The 12,819-nt window shown below is 45.5% G+C and overlaps 1 protein-coding gene across 4 annotated transcripts in view; it reads right to left on the bottom strand.

Annotated features, from left to right (window-relative positions):
* Positions 1-12,819, bottom strand: part of ampd3a (adenosine monophosphate deaminase 3a) — a 79,545-nt gene that overhangs the window by 53,719 nt on the left and 13,007 nt on the right. For 3 of the 4 annotated variants that reach the window (XM_063061557.1, XM_063061559.1, XM_063061558.1), the window contains exons 2-4: positions 9,116-9,344; positions 4,043-4,238; positions 1,473-1,638 (exon numbers count right to left, since the gene is read on the bottom strand). In XM_063061557.1, the coding sequence (XP_062917627.1) occupies positions 1,473-1,638; positions 4,043-4,238; positions 9,116-9,344 (591 nt within the window). Of the gene's footprint in view, positions 1-1,472; positions 1,639-4,042; positions 4,239-9,115; positions 9,345-12,200; positions 12,267-12,819 lie in introns of those variants that run through there. The other variant, XM_063061560.1, reaches the window with a different exon arrangement.

The following is a 12,819-nucleotide window of genomic DNA, read 5'->3' as shown; positions in this document are numbered from 1 at the left end:
GGTGACCGTGGTCCAGAGGAACGTTGTTTCATTGGGTTGTATATATGTATTGTGGGTGACCGTGGTCCAGAGGAACGTTGTTTTTTGGGTTGTATATATGTATTGTGGGTGACCATGGTCCAGAGGAACGTTGTTTCGTTTGGTTGTATATATGTATTGTGGGTGACCGTGGTCCAGAGGAACATTGTTTCGTTGGGTTGTATATATGTATTGTGGGTGACCGTGGTCCAGAGGAACGTTGTTTTTTTGGGTTGTATATATGTATTGTGGGTGAACGTGGTCCAGAAGAAAGTTGTTTCATTGGGTTGTATATATGTATTGTGGGTGACCGTGGTCCAGAGGAACGTTGTTTTTTTGGGTTGTATAATGTATTGTGGGTGACCGTGGTCCAGAGGAACGTTGTTTCGTTGGGTTGTATGTATGTACTGTGGGTGACCGTGGTCCAGAGGAATGTTGTTTTTTGGGTTGTATATATGTATTGTGGGTGACCATGGTCCAGAGGAACGTTGTTTTTTGGGTTGTATATATGTATTGTGGGTGACCGTGGTCCAGAGGAACGTTGTTTTTTTGGGTTGTATATATGTATTGTGGGTGACCGTGGTCCAGAGGAACGTTGTTTCATTGGGTTGTATATATGTATTGTGGGTGACCGTGGTCCAGAGGAACGTTGTTTTTTGGGTTGTATATATGTATTGTGGGTGACCATGGTCCAGAGGAACGTTGTTTCGTTGGGTTGTATATATGTATTGTGTGTGACCATGGTCCAGAGGAACGTTGTTTCGTTGGGTTGTATACATGTATTGTGGGTGACCGTGGTCCAGAGGAACGTTATTTCGTTGGGTTGTATATATGTATTGTGGGTGACCGTGATCCAGAGGAACGTTGTTTCGTTGGGTTGTATACATGTATTGTGGGTGACCGTGGTCCAGAGGAACGTTATTTCGTTGGGTTGTATATATGTATTGTGGGTGACCGTGATCCAGAGGAACGTTGTTTCGTTGGGTTGTATATATGTATTGTAGGTGACCATGGTCCAGAGGAACGTTGTTTCGTTGGGTTGTATACATGTATTGTGGGTGACCGTGGTCCAGAGGAACGTTGTTTCGTTGGGTTGTATATATGTATTGTAGGTGACCGTGGTCCAGAGGAATGTTGTTTCGTTGGGTTGTATGTAGGTACTGTGGGTGACCGTGGTCCAGAGGAACGTTGTTTCATTGGGTTGTAATTCTGTATTGTGGGTGACCGTGGTCCAGAGGAATGTTGTTTCATTGGGTTGTATGTATGTACTGTGGGTGACCATGGTCCAGAGGAATGTTGTTTCGTTAGGTTGTATGTACGTACAGTCAGATGAGAATAAACTTGATCAAAACAACAGCAGCAAAATGAAGTCCCTTTCCACCCTCCTACATCCCATGGTTGTGTTGGGCCAAAGGGTCTTTTTTCCAGGGTCAGAGAGAAACGAATGCACTTACTGGGCATCACTTCATCGTCCTCCAGCCACTGATCGTCCTTGATCGTCCGCATGTACTGTCTCGTTACACGGGGGAATGTTTGGTAGGCGAGGCGCATATACTTCTCTCGAATGAATAAAGCTTTTATCAGCCCCCGGGCAGCATGTTCGTAGTCCTCAACAGTAATCTGTGTTAGACAACAGCATGAACATCAGGGGAAGCAGGTAACGCAGTGGTTAACCTAACGCTTTATCACCAGATAGATTTCAATTCCCAACGCTAACTTTAAGGAAGTTGTACATCCTCCCCGTGACCACTTGGATTTCTTCCGGGAGCTCTGGTTTCCTCCCACATTCCGAAGACGTGTACATAAGCTGTGGGCATGCTATGTTGGTGCTGGAAGCATGGTGACACTTGCATCCTTGGATTGTGTTGGTGGTTAACACAAATATCACATTTCACTCTATGTTTCAATGGACATGTGTCAAAGAAAGCTAATCTTTATCAGTTCCTTCATAACACATCCCTCGGCCCACAATCTCAAACAACCCCTCCTTCCCTCTCCAATTCCTCCTCCCACGTGGCCTGATGTCACCATCTCCCTCACACCCCGAAGGCTCCCACAACATTAAGCCTGCCAAGCCAAGACTATGGCACTGCAGGACTGCACAGTGCTGGCCGTCCTTCTATAGTGAGGCCGGAAAGCATGCACAAGAGATCTACAACGATGTTACTTGGACCAAAGTGCTTGTCATGAGGAATAACTGTATCACCTGGGGCTGTTTTCCAGAATGCTGGGGGGAGCAAGGGTTCTTTTCCCTTTTAGTATTTTCCCCAGGGTAAAGGAATCTAAAATTAGAAGGCGAGGAGAAAATTTAAAGGGGACCTGTGGGCCTCACAGTCTTGGTAAAGCAGGCAGCATAATTCAAACACTCCACCCATCCCGGACATTTCCTCTTCTCCCCTCTCCCACTGGACAGAAGATACTAAATCCTGAAAGCACATAGCACCAGGTTAAAGGACAGCTTCGATCCTGCAGGTATGAGATGACTGACCATCCCTTGAACAATGAAATGGACATTTGATCTCAACATACCTCATTATGACCTTGTACCTTAACATTTAGCTGCACTGCACGCTCTCTGTAATTGTGACACTTTATTCTGCATTCTGTTATTGTTTTCCCTTGTTCTACCTCAATGACTGTGTAATGATCTGACCTGTATGAACAGTATGCAAGACCAGTTTTTCACCATATCTCCGTACGTGACAATAACAAACCAATTCCAATGAAGATCCATAAGAACAAACGACATTCGGCCCATCCAGTCTGCCCTGCCATCCCATTATGGCTGACATCATCGCTCCCAAACCCATTCTCCTGCCTTCTCCCCATACCCTTTCATGCCCTTACTAATCAAAAACCTACCAACCTCTGTTTTAAATATACCCAATGCCTCCACAGCTGCCTGTGGCAATGAATTCCACAGATTCACTACCCTCTAGCTGAAGAAATTCTTCCTCATCTCTGTTCTAAAGGGACATCCTTGTATTCTGAGGCTGTGCTCTCTGGTCCTAGACTGCCCCACCATAGGAACATCCTCTTCACATCCACACTATCTAGGCCTTTCAATATTCAACAGGTTTCAGTGAGATTCTCCCTCATCCCTTTTAAACCTCCTCCTTCTTAGTTTAAACCCACACCCCCTAGCTTTAGACATTTGTAGCTCTGAAAGTATTTCTTCTCTACACTTCTTGAGATTTTATAAACCTCTAAGAAGGGGTTCTCCACTTTTTTTTTAAGCCATGGAGCCTTCCCATGAACCGAGAGGTCCATGGACCCCTGCTCTACCTCGTCACTCTCAGCCTCCTTCACTCGGAGGAACAGTCCCAGCTTGTCCAGCCTCTCTCGGTAACTTCAGCTTTTCAGCAATACCCACAGGACCCTCTCCTGCAGCCTCTCGCGAGGGGGTGCGGTCTGTTCAGGCCAACACTGGGAAGGGTGAGCAGCTTCACGTCTATCGGTCAGTGGTAACATATCTGAGGATCTCTCTAGGGCCCAGCACTTTGATACAATTACATAGAAGGCACAACAGTGGCTATATTTCATTGGGTGTTTGAGGAGAATTGGTATGTCACCAAAGACTAGCAAATGTCTACAGATCTACTGTGGACAGCATTTTAAGTGGCTGCATCAGTGTCTGGCATGGAGAGGACACTGTACAAGATTGGAAAAAGCTGCAGAAAGTTGTAAACTCTGCCAGCTCCATCGTGGGCACTAGTATCCCCAGGATCCAGGACATCTTCAAAAGGCAGCATCCTTCATTAAAGACCCCATCAGCCAGTTATGCAATGTTTTATGTATTGCCCTGTACACTGCCCAAAAACAACAAATTTCATGACATATGTCAGTGATATTAAATGTGATTCCGATTGGGGTTGGAATTGATTATCCAGTGCAGTATTCCCCTCTAATTCCAATTAGGATCAGGCTTGATTACCCCAGCACATATTCCCCACTAATTCCGATTGGGATTGGGATCAATTACCCCAGCACATATTCCCCTCTAATTCCAATTGGGATCGATTACCCCAGCGCAGTAGTCCCCACTAATGGTCACTCGTTGAAACTCAGGCACTTCATAGGGTAACTGTATCCCAAAGAGGGGCAGGTGCTGACTGGGCGTCTGTGGAGTCATGGCCGGAGAAGCCAGCGTGAATGTTGCATCACAGACAGGGATCTGCAGTGACAGGGAATGTGATCGGATCAACCGGAAACTCTTCTTCCTGCAGGGAAAACCAGGGGAGCAGAAGATCAGTCACATGAGCTGATATATAAATTTATTATCAAAATATATTTTCCAAAAAGATATATATATAAAAAATCACCATATACAACCCTGTGATTTGTTTTCTTGCTGGCATGCACAGTACACACAATGAGGCCCCCCCTGTTGGTCAGGGTCAACCATGGATGTTGTGTTCCAGCTTCTACGTGATACGCATCCGGGGCAGTACAATATGGAGAGGAAGCTGTTGCCCGTGCAGCAGGTTCCCCCTCTCCACACAGCAGATGAATCCAAAGGAACGGCAGAGACCGATACAGTTTGGTACCAGCAGCATCGCAGGAATTGCCACACTCACAACACGCTGGAGGAACTCAGCAGGTCGGGCAGCATCCGTGGAAACAAAGGGTTCCGGCCCGAAACGTCAACTCATCGTTTGCACGGATGCTGCCCGACCTGCTGAGTTCCTCCAGCGTGTTGTGAGTGTTGCTTTGACCCCAGCATCTGCAGAGTATTTTGTGCGGGAGCTGCCAGTCACGTTGAACTCATCGTAGGACTGCAGCTCCGGATCTTTCCTCAGGGTTTACTCCCGAAGACTTCCCCATGAGTGGATATAGTCATAAGGCAGTAGAGGTTTGAGATCAGAGTTTTCTTTCTCCTAGATGAGCTGCCATCCCATCTGCCCAAAACAGTTGGTTTTAAGGAGCCAGTAACCCACCTTTCCCCTTCTCCTGTCAGTAGAAATGGATCGGCCAGGTTTAGTAGCTAAGCCACACTTGAAGGACAGGAGCTGGATGTTAGTCAGAGGCTATTTGAGACACATACCTTTGGGAGCATTTAATAGTTATTGGGAGCTTATCCCCACTATCCACCCCTGGTTATAACAACCTTAAGGAACAAAGAAACACAACAGAATCAATGAGAGACAGCACCCAACCAGATGGACAAAACAACCAATGTGCAAAGGACAACAAAATACACAAATATAAAATTGAAAAATAATAAATAAATAAATAAGCAATAAATATCAAGTACATGAGATGAAGAATCCTTGAAAGTGATGGGAACAGTTCAGTGATGTGGTGAGTGCAGTTGTGTGAATGTACCCCCTCTGATTCAACAGGCTGATGGTTGAGTGAAGTCCTGTGAATTCCATCACTGTTCCTGAACCTGGAGGTGTGGGTACTGACGCCCCTGTACCTCCTTCCTGAAGACAGCAATGAGGTGAGATCATGGTCTGGATGCTGGGGGTCCTAGGTGAGAGATGCTGCTTTCCTGTGACAATGCTTCACGTGGATGTTCTCAATGGCATGGCGGGCTTTACCCGTGATGGACTGGGCCATATTCACTACTTTTCTTTTGGCTTTCAAACAAGAGAGAACCAGTATTCAGTTCTTAATGTAAATTGTAAGTTGCAAGCAGATGATTGAAGTGAAAAGCACAGGCTGCCCCACGGACTCAGGCTACGTCCACTCTATGCCAGATAATTTTGAAAACGCCGGTTTCGAGTGAAAACAACAGGCGTACACACTAACCGTTTTTAAAAATATTTCTGTCCACACTAACATGGATATTTGGGCGAATCTCCTCTACTGGGCACGTGCAGCACACACAGAAAACAAACGAAGAGGAAACTGTATACTTAGTGCGTGTTTGTCCAGTTACAGATTAGAAAAACTTAAAAGGGATTGCTCTTGGCTCTCGCGCAGGAGGACCTAAAACTAAAAAAAAACAAATACTGGAACGTATGGAGGCAACCGACAGGGAGTTCATGGACAGTATGACCCAGCTGACGACGAACATTGAAAAACTGACCAACTCTGTTGCATTAATAAAGCACCTTGTTAAATGTATAAAACGTGCCTACATCACTGTTATCTTGTATTTCCATACAATGTTACATTAGGCTTGTTACACATCTATTGTCAGAGAAGTACTTGCATACTTAGGTAAACCACCTCTATACAAGCATGGACAGAAAACAGGGCAAAGTGAGTATACTTATTTATTCAGTAAGCTATGGGTCAAAGTATTTGGTGAGTACATTTCTAACTCTTCTGGCTTCAGTCTCATCCGTCTGTTCTGAAATTGTTAGGTTCTGCGAAGGTTTGGGGGCCCATGCTGAAAATCTTCAGTCACCTAAGGTGGAAGAGACACTGTGGTGTTTTTCTTGCCACAAAGCCGGTGTGTACAGTCCAGGTGAGATCACTGGTGATGTGTGTCCTGAGGAACTTGAACCTACTCTCCCTCTCAACTGCAGTCCCGTTGATGTTGATCGGGCCGAGCCTGTCTCCATTCTTCCTGTGATTCACGATCAGCTCTTTTGTTTTTGGACATTGAGGGAGAGGTTGTTATCTTGGCAACACTGTGTCAGGGTGTTAACCTCTCCTCTGTGGGCTGTCTCATCACTGCTAGAAATAAGGCCGATGAAAGTCGTGTCATTTGTGAATTTGATCGGCAGATGGAGCTGTGTGTGGCAGCACAGTCGTGGGTGTAAAGGGAGTGGGGGGGGGGACTCAGGGCACAACCCTAGGGGCACCTGTGTTGAGGGTCAGAGGAGCAGAGGTGAGGGAGCCCATCCTTACCACCTGTCAGCGATCTGATAGGAAGTCTAGGATCCAGCTGCACAAGGTGGGGTGCAGGCCGAGGCCTCTGAGCTTCCTGGGAAGTCTGGAGGGAATTATGGTGTTGAATGCTGAACTGTAGTCCAGGGACAGCATTCTAACGTATGCATCCCTCGTCTCCAGGTGAGTGAGGACGGTGTATAGTGCTGTGGAAAACCGGTTCTGTTGGTAGGTGAATTGTAGGGGTCCAGTGTGGGTGGTAGCAAGCTGCAGATGTAATCTTTAACCAGCCTCTCGAAGCATCTGCTTATTATTGAGGTGAGTGCGACAGGGCGCCAGCCGTTCAGACATGTTACCTTGGTTTTCTTCGGTACAGGGACAATGATGGACAATTTGAAACAGGACGGCACTGCACACTGGGAGAGGGAAAGATTAAAAATGTCCATAAACACACCAGGCAGCTGTTCAGTACACACTCTGAGGACATGTCCTGGGATGCCTTTCGGTACCACTGCCTTGTGGCTATTGACACTTTGGAATGTTCTACGTGCCTCAGCCTCAGAGATGACCAAGGAGCAGGTCTCGTCGGCGGCTTTCCTTGGGGGTTCAGTCCTATCAACCTCAATTTGAGCATAAAAAAACACTTAGCTCGCCTGGGAGTGAGGCAGCGATGTTGGCTGTACTGCTGCGTTTCCTCTCGAATCCACGATGGTGTGCAGTCCTTGCCATGGTGTGTCATTGTCGCAGAGATGTGTCTGGATTTTCTCTTTGTGTTGCCGTCTGGCCACCTTGATGGCTCTACGTAAATGACAATGGCACCTCCCGAGCTCCTGCTGGTCTCCGGAGGCGAAGGCTTTATCCCTCGTGCTGAGAGCAACATGCACTGAACTATTTACCCAAGGCTTCTGGTTTGGGTAGATCCAGACCGATTTTTGAGGAATAATGTCCTCAAAGCACTTCTGAATGAAGCTTGTGGCCATCTCCGTGTAGTCAGAGACGTTCTCAGCTCAAAATACTTCTCAGGTGATGCTATCAAAGCAGTCTTGTAATGTGAGTCTGATTGGGCAGGACCAAGATGGAGGAATGGACAGACGTTCCAAATGGAGGGTGGAGAAATGCTTTGTAGGTGTTGCGTAAGGGAGAGTAGCAGTGGTCGAGTATGTCTCCTCCCTGTGTGCTCACCTCATTTCAGCACATTTACCCACCTCAGGACTGCCAGCATCCGCTCCTTGGTATTTCAACATATTTCTGGACATTGTTGTTCTCTCCCACAATTTCCTAACCTTCAACACAGTAAATACAGGCACAAACTACAGTGGATTTTGATTAATTGAGCCACCAGTTAATCAGGGTAACCACTTATTTGGGACAACTCTTAAAAAACAAAAACTAATTGAGAATATAGCCAGGACTCCCTTCACTTATTTGGGACACTATTCTACTCAACTGGAACAGGAGACTGTTGCTGAACAGATTCCAACTAGCATCGAATTTGTACGCTTGTGTGGCCATTAGACACGACACTGAGCTCACAGCGAACAGGTTTTGAAGCTGCGCGTGTTTGTGCTCAAAAAGCAGTGATCTATGTCACTGAATAAAGCAATCAGCAGTAAGACAATTCAGGACTGTTTTGTTCGCTGTGGTTTCAAACATTCAGGCTTGGAGATGTCAGAGATGTCTGGGAGTGAAAATGAAACAATTTCACTACTTCAACAATTTAGGAACTACAAAGAATTTGAAGGTGTTGAGAATGAACTTGACTGTTACAGTGAAAATGAAGATTTGGAGGATACAGTCGATGAAAGCATGTATGAAGGCAGTCCATTATCTGCACTCGGTGCCTGCACTGATTTTGTTCATTGCGAACACTGGATAAATTCCTCTGTCAATAACTATTAGGAACTAATACACAGTTTTTACAACTCCTCCCTTGGAGGGTCAGACACTCTGAGCCAATAGGCTGGTCCTGGACTTATTTCCTGGCATAATTTACATATTACTATTTAATTATTTATGATTTTAATACTGTTTAATTATTTATGGTGCAACTGTAACAAAAACCAATTTCCCTCGGGATCAATAAAGTATGACTATTTTATAGGGCTGTAGTACAATTGGCAGTGTTCTAATTTGTTCTGTATTTCATTTAAATCCATATTTGTTACCCATTTTGACTTTTTTTTAATACCTTTTTAACTACTTTCATGAAACTTTGGCTAATTGGACAGCCACTTAATTGGGCCAAAATGTACTGTCCCGATGTGCCCCAATTAACTAGAATGCAGTGAATCATCTGAGCAACTTTCGGACAGACCTTTTAGCCGATGTCTCTGACTGTTGCTCGGCAATCTCCCTCTGCAGCTCCCTCTCCTTCGCCTCCTGCTTCCCGATCGGACAGTCCTCAGCGATGTCAAACAGGGACAGCGCATCTTTAGTATCCTCCTCCCGAAGAGCGGAAGCAAACACCTTTTCCGCTATAATCCGCACATGCTTATCCTCCTCCGTCTGAGCGGCCTTTGGAAATTGTCTCGGCATCTCCACGGCTGTGGGGAGAAAGGCAGGTGATTATTGTAGTGGAACAACTCCCTGTGGACAAGGAATATACAAAGGCACAGAATAGTACAGGTCCTTCGGCCCTCAATATTGTGCTGGCCTTTTAACTTACTCCAAGATCAATCTAACCTTTCCCTCCCACATAACCCTCCATGTTTTTAACATCCATGCACTAATATAAGAGACTTAAATGTACCCACCCCTGCCACTACCCCTGGCAGCAGGTTCCACACTTCCACCACTCTCTGCACAAAAAACCTACGTCTGACATCCCCCCTATACTTTCCTCCAACCACCTTAAAATTCAGTCCTCTTCTACCACCTTCTGAGGGTAAACCCATTCCAAATGCAGGCAGCCACATTTCCTGTGGAGGATGCAGAAGTGATTCATTGGGATCAGAGGGCATGTGCTACAAGTTCAAGTTTATTGTCATTCAACTGTACAACAGGTATACTGTACCACCAAACAAAACAATGTTCCTACGGACCGAGGTGCACAACACAGTACATATAACTCACACACATAACACAAAGTAATATTACCACAAGTAAATTAACAAATCTCCCATATCCCAAAGATGTGAGGGTTAGTGTGTTAGTTATTCCCATGGGTGTAATCGGGCAGTGTGGACTCGTTTATAACCGCGAAGAGTGGGTGTGCCTGAGTGCTAGTGGGGTAAGTAAAGACATCAAACTCTCAGTCCTTGTGGTTAGTGAAAGCATTTTATTGTGCATTCACACTGCAACCCCGGTGCAGGGGTGGCGCAGTCACCAGCGCAGTGAGATGTGCAGTAGAGTTAACAGTACAGGTGGAGGAGACCTTCATTCTGCCACACGTGATGTTAAGAGCAACAGAGTTCAGGCAAGGGAGCTTTGACGGAGATCGACGGCTACCTCCTTCTCAAAGATGTGTCCCATGGTGAGACTGGATGTACAAGCAACGGTGGGTTAATAAACAAAGCAGCTTCGAATCATTCAGAGTCACAGTGAGTACAAGATGGAAAACAGACCTTCAAGGTATCTGATTGTGGTCTGGTACAGCCATTCAACAGAAACAGAACAAGCTGCAGACAGCACATCGTCCCCCAGCACCCACAAAGCTCCAGAGAGACGTACATCACGAGCACATCGTCCCCCAGCACCCACAAAGCTCCAGAGAGACGTACATCACGAGCACATCGTCCCCAGCACCCACAAAGCTCCAGAGAGACGTACATCACGAGCACATCGTTCCCCAGCACCCACAAAGCTCCAGAGAGACGTACATCACAAGCACATCGTCCCCCAGCACCCACAAAGCTCCAGAGAGACGTACATCACGAGCACATCGTCCCCCAGCACCCACAAAACTCCAGAGAGACGTACATCACGAGCACATCGTCCCCCAGCACCCACAAAGCTCCAGAGAGACGTACATCACGAGCACATCGTCCCCCAGCACCCATAAAGCTCCAGAGAGACGTACATCACAAGCACATCGTTCCCCAGCATCCGTACTATCTACAGGAGCTTCCTCAGGAAGACAACATCCATCATCAAAGATCCCCACCATCTGAGCCATGCCATCTTCTCATAGTCACCTTCAGACTGGCGGTACGGAAGCCTGAAGCACAACACCACCTGGTTCCGGAACAGCTGCAGTATTGCCCTTCAACCACTCGGTTCTTGAACCAACTGGTAGAAACTGAATCACTATCTCAGTATAAAACTGTGGTCTCTTTGCACTACAATGGCTTCTTTTCTTATTGTCATAATCGTCTTTTTTCTTGTATGATGGTGTATGTTTAATTGATGCTTTTCTTGTGAAAGCTGCTGATCTGATGCTCTGTACCTGTGGTAAAACTGCATGCTTTGCTTTGCATCTCTGTTGACATGCTCCTGTGTAGATGGGGAGAGGCTGGACAAACTTGGGTTCTTTTCTCTGGAGGGTCGGAGGCTGATAGAGGTTTTCCAGATTATGAGAGGCATAGATAGAGTCGACAGTCTTCTTCCCCAGGGTTGAAATGTCTCATACCAGAGGGCATATTTAAGGTGAGGGGGGGTAATTTCATAGGAGAGTTGCAGAGTAAGATCTTGTTTTACATCCCAGTGGGACAAATTAACTCAAGTTCACTTGCCCCGTCACTGAACTGTTCACACAACCAATGGACTCACTTTCAAGGACTCTTCATCTCATGTTATCAATATTTATTCCTTATTTATTTATTATCATTATTTCTTTTTGTCATTTGTACTTGCTCAGTTTGTTGTCTTTTACACTTTGGTTGCTCGTCTGTCCTGTTGCATGTGGTCTTTCTTTGATTCTATTGAGTTTCTTAGATTTACTGTGAATGCCCACAAGAAAATGAATCTCAGGATTCTATATGGTGAGATATATATACTTTGATAATAAATTTACTTTGAACTTCGTTCTGTGAATCGTGAAATGTAATGTTAACATCTCATGATTCTTCCCAATTGCTTCTAAGAGAATGGTTCACCGAGGAACCTCATCCTGAGGTCCGACCATTGGTCTAAAATGGATTAGGACTAGACTAGACAGGGAACCAAATGACAGACCTGATTTACATTAAAACAAGTCTCTCATAGAGCCCATAAGACCATAAGGCACAGGAACTGAATGAGGCCATTTGGCCTATCGAGTCTGCTCCACCATTCCATCATGGCTGATTTATTTTCCCTCTCAACCCAATTCTCCTGCCTTCTCCCCATAACCTTTGACACCTTGACCAATCAAGAACCTATCAACCTCTGCCTTAAATATACTTAATGACTTGGTCTCCACAGCTGTCTGTGGCAATGAATTCCACAGATTCACCACTTTGGCTAAAGAAATTGCTGCTCACCTCTGCTCTAACTAGATGTTCCTCTATTCTCAGGCTGCACCCTCTGGTCCTAGACAGGAAACATCTTCTCCACATCCACTCAATCTAGACCAGAAATACTGATTGTAACATCTTGTCAGATTAACTGTACCCTTCTGTACAGCGGCTCTGTTCCCCAGTCTGGTCTGTATATGACTCCATACACAGATATGTGATTAAAGTTCAAACTAAATTTATCATCAAAGTGTATAAATATGTCACATATACAAGCCTGAGATTCATTTTCCTGTAGGTATTCACAGCAAATACAAAGAAACACAACGGAATCAATGAAAAACTACACCCAGGAGGACAGGACAGACAAAGAACTAAGGTCCAAAATTAACAAACTGTGCAAATTCAAAGATGGAAAGAAAACACAATAATAATAATAAATAAATAAATCAGCAATAAATATGGAGAACATGAATTGAAGAGTGGTTGAAAGTGAGTCCGGAGTCCAGAGGTTGTTGGAACAGTTCGGCGATGGTGAGTGAAGTTCTCCCCTCTGGTTTAAGAGCCTGATGGTTGAGGGGTGATAACTGTTCCTGAAGCTGGTGATGTGGGACCTGAGGCTCCTTGCACTTTCTTCCCGATGGTG

This window comes from Mobula hypostoma, chromosome 11, assembly GCF_963921235.1.
Source record: "Mobula hypostoma chromosome 11, sMobHyp1.1, whole genome shotgun sequence".
NCBI classification, from domain to species: Eukaryota; Metazoa; Chordata; class Chondrichthyes; order Myliobatiformes; family Myliobatidae; genus Mobula; species Mobula hypostoma.
This window is presented reverse-complemented; position numbering and strand designations above follow the sequence as displayed.